Source organism: Gavialis gangeticus, unplaced genomic scaffold (assembly GCF_001723915.1).
Source record: "Gavialis gangeticus isolate Ggan-Ray unplaced genomic scaffold, GavGan_comp1, whole genome shotgun sequence".
Classification (NCBI taxonomy): domain Eukaryota; kingdom Metazoa; phylum Chordata; order Crocodylia; family Gavialidae; genus Gavialis; species Gavialis gangeticus.
Genome location: NW_017728997.1, coordinates 358327 through 367296, shown reverse-complemented (window position 1 = coordinate 367296; position 8970 = coordinate 358327). Strand labels below are relative to the sequence as shown.

Sequence of the window (8970 nt, the reverse complement as noted above, 5' to 3'; positions counted from 1 at the left end):
GGCACTGGTCAGGCCGCAGCTGGAGTACTGCGTCCAGTTCTGGGTGCTGCACTTTAAGAGGGATGTAGACAGCATCGAGAGGGTCCAGAGGAGGGCCACTCGCATGATCAAGGGACAGCAGGGTAGGTCCTATGAGGAAAGGCCTTGCCTAGCTGCATGTGCCACCCCCCGATTTGGGAGACTGTCTGGACCCCTGTTTCTTACCTGGGCACTCCTTGCATTTGTCACCTGTCTTGCTTGGGTGGTCTCCTCATCTTCCTGTGGCTCCCTCCTGCAGCGGGGCTAGTTTAAAGCTTGCTGTACGAGATCAGCCAGCCTGGAAGATAAGACATGGGACAACCCATGTAGTTGTTCTGGAACTGCACAGATTATAAATCTGCTTAGAATTTGGTCTGCATTGTGTGGAGTGGGGGTCATTTTTAATCGACTAGCTTAGTCTTTTGAGTAATATTTCAAAAAAACACTACTACTTGATATGTCTGAGCCACAAAGCGTGGATCCAGGTTAAAAATTTCCCAGTGTTTCTGTATGGCTTATTTGGAGTCTGGTTTGGGTTGTGTTAGAGGCAGGCTGCTTGGCAAAGATTGAGAGCACTCTTACTATTGGATCCTAGGAAATGTGATGACATTGGTAGGACTCAGTCCCTTTAGTTGGCTTAGAGTCCAGATGTAAACTCCATGATGCACTGTGTTGAGCTCAGAATGTTGACTGTTTCAGCAGCAAGGCATTGAGGTATAAATCGGCCATGAATACGTTTAGGTTGGTAAGTAAGCTTCTAACCATTGGAGAAGTGAGGTTTGAAACAGCCTTCCCATACGAGTATCTGGGACAAAACTTGAGCTGTTCAAACTGGTTTATGAAAAGTACTGTATGATATGGTTGTCTGCTGTTGCAGGAGAGTGGATTCAGTTTTCCTTCCATCCCCAAGCTTCTGTAACCACCTTTAGAATGAGCCCTGTGTTTTGTACCAGGTTGTTGATTCTCAGTTAGAGGTAGGAGGGGCAGCAATAGAAACTGCTGTACATTTATTAATACTTGTAATGTCAGACTGCAATATTGATTTCTTTTTCCATTAATATTGTAGCAAAAGAAAAATTAATAATTCACATTCTGTCCATAACTTTGAGAATAAAATGTGAACTAGCATTCAAAAACCAAGTTGTACAGTGTTGAATTTCACATTTTTGAGGTGTTTATTTGGGCTGAGCTTTCATATTTGGCAGTCATTTTTCAATCCTTTAAGGGGGGAAAAAGGAAAATGAAAATCTGGAAGAACTGCAGCTGTGTAGACTTTATAGCTTTGTTTCTTGTGCCAGTGGCAGTTACTAACTTAGACAGTGGGTCTTGAAAATGTAGCATCAAGTAAGCTGTTGTCGACTAGTAATTGTGGGATGAAGGAGAGAGTAATAGTAGGAGGCTTTTTTCCTTCCTGCTGTTGTCATTAAAGTAATGCCTGTTTTTTCAGTGGCTAAAATTAAAGTACTCTTGTCAGTGAAAGGAGCCACGAGATTGGGCTTTAATTTACATTTATATTCATAGAAGTGCTGTGAAAACATAGGATTCCAATTTGTCTTTAAAACCCTATTTGATGCTGAGAAGCAGTGAGAAGAGACTGAGGCTCCCTTTCAATAATGCCTGAATCTGAAGGCTTCCCTGATCTGTTTCTTCTCGTTCAGGTGCCATGAGGAGCCATCTTTCAGATTTCAAGAAACACCGAGCAGCCAGGATTGATCACTATGTTGTCGAAGTCAATAAATTAATAATCAGGTTAGAGAAGGTAAATTTGTTCCTTGCTTTCCCATAAACCTACCGAATGCTGGATGTAAAACTGTTTGCAGTTGGGGGGGCACTGTTCATAATGCGTTAGAAATGTTGGCACTTAAACTGTAAATGTTTTTTGCACATCATTTTCTTTGATGCCTTGTGCTTGGCTCAGTCCTGTACAAATAATTCATTTCTTAGATTGTGTTCCATATACTTTAAATGGCTTTCTCCTACCCCAACACCAGCGACTGTCCATCTCCGTAAATGCTATAACTTTCCCTTGTCTTGTCCAATTGCGTCTGCTATATTTGGAGGGAGGTACCTAATCTCTTATTATAGCCACTGTTGTGTGCTTTTAAGATTTTAACTATGTTTGCGTAGATACAGCACTGATGGAGATTACAGCAGTACCCAGGATACTGTATTTGTTCAAGTTATGTGACCTTCTCAGTTCAGGTTCCTGACTTTTATTTGTGGAGTTGTGTATGCTAATGTTGCTCTAGTAAAGTGGGAAAGATTATATAAAAGATTAATTTAAAGAACAGATTACCTTTTAGAAACCAAGAGGACCCTGTTGCGATTCTTGCTTTAAAAATGCCATGTGTAAATCTTGTGAATGTTTTGTAAGATTTACCTTCTAAATTTTTGCTTACTTTTTGCCAGTTGACATCATTTGACAGAGCAAATACAGAGTCAGCTAAGATAAGAGGTTGGTACAAGCTTCCCTCAAACTAACTTGCTTTTGACCAAATGTTACATTTAACAAAAGTTCTACAATGTGTTTTGTTCCCCTTCTCCCTCCCCCTGCCCCTGCGATAGCAATTGAGAAATCTGTTGTGCCTTGGGTCAGTGATCAGGATGTCCCCTTCTGCCCAGACTGTGGTAACAAGTTCAGCATTCGGAACCGACGTCACCACTGCCGTCTTTGTGGGTCCATCATGTGCAAGAAGTGTATGGAGCTTGTCACCCTTCCCTTGGCAAGTGAGTACAATAGGTTGGTGACAGTCCTAGCTTTGTCTGGGAACACGAGCTATGTCTTAGTTTTTATGCCACTAGAGTATAGACAGTAGAAAGCAGTTGTGAAGAAGTTACTGCTGTTTTGGAGCATGTCCCACTAGGAAATGGAGTTTAGTTCCTTGTAGATGTCTGCTTTCATTGCCAGATCCAAAAACAGTGACGACTTCCCCAGTTTCCCTTTTTAAAACTTTTTCTTCCTTTGACCTTTTATATAATCCATAAAGAACTGACCATGAAAGAAGTATTGGAATGTTAAGGCCACCATTAGTGTCTCCTAGTATTGAAGGAAGCAGTGTGCTATAATGGCAGAATACAGGCTTATCTGTAAGCATAACTACCAAGACTGATTGTCAGTCTGAGTTTCTCATTTCTATTTTCCCCAGGGTGTTCCTTTCCTGTCACTGGTTTTCTCTGGTTGGCATTGTTAGCCATCTTGATTTCCTGAAGGACTCCTTTAATATTGGCAGCTTTCATTTTTGGTTGGAAGCATAAGAGAAACATTGTGTTCTCCATAGAAATAACCCCCATTTAAATATTCCATTCTGGCTTTAATAGCTGAATTCATCATAGCACCATCACCCCTCTTCTTCCTGCTTTCTAACCAGTAAAACTAGTGAGGAGAGGTAAATAGCTTGCAACAGGAGCTTGTCTTGATAAACCAAAGCTACCAGGTGCTGTTCCTGGTAGGTGGGAGCAAGGTCTAGGAATTAGAAGTCAAGAGAGACTAATTTTAGTCCTCACTGTCATTAACCCTCTGACCTTGGGCAAATTGTTTAAAGTCTGTGCCTGAATTTACCTGGATCTAATATTGGTAGGCTTAATTTGCTGAACTTTGTAACATATTTTGATTTCCGTGATAATTACTGAATTGTCTGTGTGATTTTTTTTTTTTTTTTTTTTTTTCAGGCAAACTCACAAGTGCCAGCAGAGAGGCCTTAGCCTCTCACACCAGCCCAAACTCTTCGCCTAACAGTATCCAGGGGTCCCGCCGTGGCAGCATTAGCAGTGTAAGCAGCGTGAGCTCAGTTCTTGATGAGAAGGATGATGACAGAATCCGCTGCTGTAGGCATTGTAAAGGCACCCTGCTGAAAAGAGAGCAACAAATTGATGAGAGAGAATTTACTCCAGAAATCGTGAAACTCTATGAGGTAAATTTAACCTGTTATGCTTCACCTGAGTCAGTACATTGGCAGTGCTCCCCAAATGGTCCTTATCTTATTCTCCATCTGTCTTTCCTTGTCCCTGGACCATTCACATCTCAGTGAAACTGTGGATGTCCTATATGTCCGTCACTAGATGTCCTATATAGTGCACTCTGTACTAATTAACCTCTTGTGTGCACCTGAGTTGAGAAGCATCTTACTTTGTGACTTGTTTTATTTCTAAACTGTAAAAGATAGTTGAAGTACCTTCCAAATTCTGGTCTTCCTAAGGTGTGTTTGTGCACAGAAGGGATTTAAAAGAAATGTGGTATGCAGATGTTCATATGTCTGCACTTCATAAATAGATTGTACAAAATTAGACTTTATCTAGTTGTTTTTATAGAGACTAGAGGCCGCTGGCCTGACCAGCTTAAGAAAGTAGTAAAAAGATATGGCTTGAGCCTTTTTGCTTCTGGAATGCATTTGAGCCCAGAACCTAGATGAATAGGAATTGAAAGCCATCTGGTGGCTTTTTAAGGCATCAGTTCAATGGGTTGACAGATTTTAGTTGAGTTGCCAACAAATGGTAGGATGTTCCTGCAAAAAAACACCAAATCAGCCAGCAGTAAAGGGCCTTCCTTAGCAGTCTTTTCAGAGAGACCAATGGCTTGAAGAAATCACAGTTGTTTTTTTTTTGTGTTTTTGTTTTTTGGTTTTTTTTGTTTTTTAAATAGCTACTCCTCCTAAGAAATGGCCTCTACACTTAGAGATCAATGATAGGGCAGTGTAAAGAATCTTCCCCCTCTATCTGGTCTGAGCATAAACAGGGGACAACGTTGTCTTGAGTCCCAATTTGACAACTTTCATCCATAGTCAGCTAGACATAGACCGGCACCATGTAATGCCATACAAATGACATTGCTGCTGTGTTGCATGAGGAGAATCAGTGTGTAGAACTAATGGAGACAAACTGTGTTTTAACCTGTCAACTTTTATTGATTTTTAATTTAAAAAAGAAACTCAGACTTTGCATGGAGAAGATTGACCAGAAGGCCCCAGAATACATAAGGACGGCAGAATCATTAAAGTAAGTCAGTTGTCGGCTTGTTACTGTTTTGTGCTTATTTTTTTTTTTTTTGCATATCTGTGATTCTTTCCCTAAGCCCCTCCTCCAAATAGCACAGAAAGGAAGATCTCTTAATCTGTACTAAACCCCTCAATAGACAGTGAGAATTTCACTGTATCCAAATCTGTGGCAGAAACTAAGCTAGTAAATGTAAATGTCCTGGGTCATTGGTGCTTACATTAGACTTGATGGGTTTCATTGTTGCAATTCTGGTAGGCTTTCCAACAGACAGCTGGACTATCTGAAGTTCAGACTTTTGACTGAGGTGCAGAGAAGGATGCTTGCCCACATCATTAGGGTGTAGAATGTTTTAAATTGCTACATGTTTCTGGGAACGAGGGGAAAGTATAGAATATCAGTTCAAACCCTGTGCAGAATGGGTGAAATTCTTGCTTTTTGCTCAGTGTAAGTTTTGCCACTGACTTCAGTAAAGTCCAGATTTAATTTTCTAATGCTGCAGGGCACTGGACAATTAAATAAAAATGAGGGTTTTTTTCACCAAAGGGTTTGGATTTTAGACCAGACATAATACAAAAAGAGATGCTCCTCGGTGTAGGAGGAATTGTACAGAATGTGGTCATGTAGGAGCTGAGTTATTGAGAAACAGAAGTATAGGAGACAGTCATACATTTCTTGGTTGCAAAGTGTTGGGGGTCAACATTGACATTTTACCTGGAATAAATAGGTTTATGGAAGATACAAGATGGAGAAGGAAGTTCCACTAGAGGGGTAGTGGGGTATTAAATGAGCTGAATTTCTATTATTTAGCCCAGTTATTTTCTTGAGCTGCTCTGGAAGCATTTGGGAACTAACAGTGCAGATAAGTGGCAAAGGTCAGCCCTAAACTGTGTTTTTGCTGTGCAAAGTCATCTCTTCTAATTTAGCTATTGTCTTTACTTATCTTTGTGAAGAGCATTGCGATCCTCTGGTGACAGGCTGAGAGCTACAAAGAGAGATTGTTATTGCACCCTCTCCTTACTCAGTACTTAAATTCAAAAAGCCAAATGAGTTGATTCATCATATATTAATAGGTGATGTCAGGGGTTCCTCTTGAGGCTTATTCCCTGTTCAGATTGGCTTACTTTTGTTTACCTTTTGTGCCTAGACAACTCACAAAGCAATACTTGGATTCCCTGGTGGTGCATATTAAAAATACAGCACAGTATAGAACCTCAGAAACTTGCATTAATGACTAGGAAGATCCATTATAGAGCCTAGAATTTTTGCAAATTGGCAAATAAACTCAACGAAAAATCAAAGATCTCGCATTACTCTGTGTATTTAGGATGTTCTAGGTGGTGGTGTTATGCTCTTATTAAATTATGTTGTAGCACCCAAAATACTGTAACTGCTTTCCTAATGGTAGTGCTGATTTTAATTATTTATGGTAGTCGCAGACACTAAAATTTGAAACATAATTTAAAAAAGAGAGTGTTTTAATAGTGAGAGATCACTGTGGCACTTTTTAGTTGCAAAAAAAAATTCCTTAGGTGTACAGATTAGCCAAATGTAGTGTAATGTGCATACAGTCTTCAGATGAGAACTCTTATTTGTAAAATCACAGTAGCCTTGTGTGAAATGTTAGCATTTGCAAATATACCATTGCTTTTACTACTTCAAAGAGAAGTTTCCATATATGTGCCTTTAAATAAAACATTAACTGCTTGAGGCATTCTTATAGACCATGAAAGTCAGTACTAAAGTCAGGGGTGTACTTGGTAGCCATGTTGGTCTGAGACAAGAAGACATACAAAGCTAGAACTCTCGGTTAAAAAATTATACCTATTATTATAAAAGGTATCATTTTGGAACCGAGAGTTCTAGTTTTTTGTATGGTACCAAAGTCAGGCACTTAAGTTCTAGGTAAGTATGCTTTAGAAATATCTATACTTAAATTTGCTGTTTCCTGTTGAAACTTTTTTCAGGATAGGTAGTGAAATCTGTGTCAAACATCTATAGCCTAATCTCAGTAGCAGAAAGGAAGATAATGAATATAGTCTCTCTAAATGTAAAGTCTTTTAGTAAATCTTACATCTTCTGCAGTAACTTTTCTTAGCATATCTGTTGTTGGTAGGACTGCAGGGTATCCAGCAGGTGGCCTGTGGGTTGCATGTGGCCCAAGAATGGCCAAGTTGCAACTCCTGGGTTCCCACTGTTTTATTTTGTCTCTTCACTTCTTCCCCACTGCTTTTGGCTGCTGCTGCTGCAGTGCGCTCTGGGGTGGAGGCAGGATGCAGCAGCCCTGAAACCCCAGCTGCAGCACGTGATGCGATGTGGTGCATTGCAGGGAGGTGAGAATGAGTCTGAGGCTGCGCAGTGCAGAGTGTGAGTGTGTTTGGGGGGTGGGGCAGGACACAACTCATGTTTGTGGGCAGCATTTTCTGGGGAGAGAGGAGGCGCCATTTAAAAGTTGGACAGCACTTTCTTACTGTATTCACAAATGTATTTCTTTCTTAGTGCGGGAGAGACCACCTACAGTCTTGAACATGCAAATGACCTGAGGATAGAAATCCAAAAAGTATATGAGTTAATAGATGCCTTAAGGTAAGGAAGAATATTTTTAAGAGGTATCTCTTAATTTAGTGGATGGCCTAACTTAACAGGACAGTGTCCAAGACTTAATGAAAATTATATCAAATAGAAATTTTATGAAACAGCAAAAATGAAATGGTTCTAGTAGAGTTTGAATGGGAATATTAAAAAAACAAACCAAACCCTACGGTCAGTCTGCATTTATGGAACCCCCTATGCACACTGCAACTGTCTGCTTAGTCAAAAGAGATGCAGGCAGCTTGCCCACTCAGTTTTAAAAAGGCTTGATGCTTTTGCTGTGCCTCCTGTCACCTTTTCTGTGATTTTTTTTTTTTTTTTTTTTTTTTTTTTTTACATGCTTGTTTCCCAACCTGTGCCTGTAGGAAGTAATAGTGAAAGTGACCATAGCCAGGGTGCTAGCAACTACACAGAATCAGCAAAGTGAAAAGTAATTTTCTCTAAACTTTTCAGTTAGAGCAATTGTGTCAGTTGTAAGAGTATGTGAAGAGAAATCCCGCTTCCATCTGCATGTAGGTTAACAGTGCCCCTCTAAAACCAGCATCCTTTGAATTTTTCTCACTGTTGGCCCTTTTTTTTCACTCATGTGCTTAATTGCTTATTTTAATGTAGTAAGAAGATTTTGACTCTAGGTTTGAATGAAGATCCCCAACCACATCCCAAAACACTACAACTTCAACGAATGATCAGATACTCAGCTACACTTTTTGTACAGGTAAACAAAGTACAGGTAAACTAGCATGCTTGGGTACTCCTAGCAGTTTAGCTGTGAAAGAGCATGGAGGTCGGGGGCAGAGGAGAGATGCGGTATTTGCCTTGGATCAGTTTTATCCTATGTTGACCTCTGCTGCTGCAGCTGTACTGGTGACTGCACTTCAACTAGATAGCTATCCTGGGTGTGCCTTGAGGAGCTGCAATGACCACAGTGTAGATGGACAGTGTCTCTTGTGCGTGTTGAGGACTAGTCAGAAGAAGTTTATCTTCTGGGGTACATGGAAATGGGCAGTTAGTAGTGGGAAGTGCTGTGTACACCTTAATAATTTTCTCCAGGAAAAACTGCTTGGCCTGATGTCCCTGCCAACCAAAGACCGGTACGAAGAACTGAAAGAAAAAAGAAAACAGGAGTTCGAGAGAAAAATACAAATGGTAAGGGCAGCTAGAGGTGTGAGCCTGGCTTTCAGTGCATGAGGGCCTACTTCTGCAACCAGTTTGTGCCTGCTCAAATGAGCTGCTTTGTGCTTCAGTGCAACAATGTGTATTGCATAATTTTTCACAGCACTAGGTGCTTTTTTTTTCTTTTTTGGGCATACACATACACATATAGTGCATAGCTGGGAGAGCAGTTTTTATGTAACTGTATTAGAAAGGAAT

The 8970-nt window shown here is 40.4% G+C and overlaps 2 protein-coding genes across 4 annotated transcripts in view; one reads left to right on the top strand and one right to left on the bottom strand.

The window, feature by feature from the left end:
• RBSN (rabenosyn, RAB effector) overlaps positions 1-8970 on the top strand; it is a 34061-nt gene that overhangs the window by 8583 nt on the left and 16508 nt on the right. For 2 of the 3 annotated variants that reach the window (XM_019504641.1, XM_019504642.1), the window contains exons 3-10: positions 1677-1777; positions 2428-2473; positions 2584-2745; positions 3688-3929; positions 4940-5010; positions 7507-7593; positions 8212-8314; positions 8650-8745. In XM_019504641.1, the coding sequence (XP_019360186.1) occupies positions 1677-1777; positions 2428-2473; positions 2584-2745; positions 3688-3929; positions 4940-5010; positions 7507-7593; positions 8212-8314; positions 8650-8745 (908 nt within the window). The remainder of the gene's footprint in view (positions 1-1676; positions 1778-2427; positions 2474-2583; positions 2746-3687; positions 3930-4939; positions 5011-7506; positions 7594-8211; positions 8315-8649; positions 8746-8970) is intronic. The other variant, XM_019504643.1, reaches the window with a different exon arrangement.
• Positions 2812-8970, bottom strand: part of MRPS25 (mitochondrial ribosomal protein S25) — a 30602-nt gene continuing 24443 nt past the window's right edge. The window contains exon 5 of the mRNA XM_019504647.1: positions 2812-2923. Within this exon, the coding sequence (XP_019360192.1) occupies positions 2879-2923 (45 nt within the window). The 3' untranslated portion in view covers positions 2812-2878. The remainder of the gene's footprint in view (positions 2924-8970) is intronic.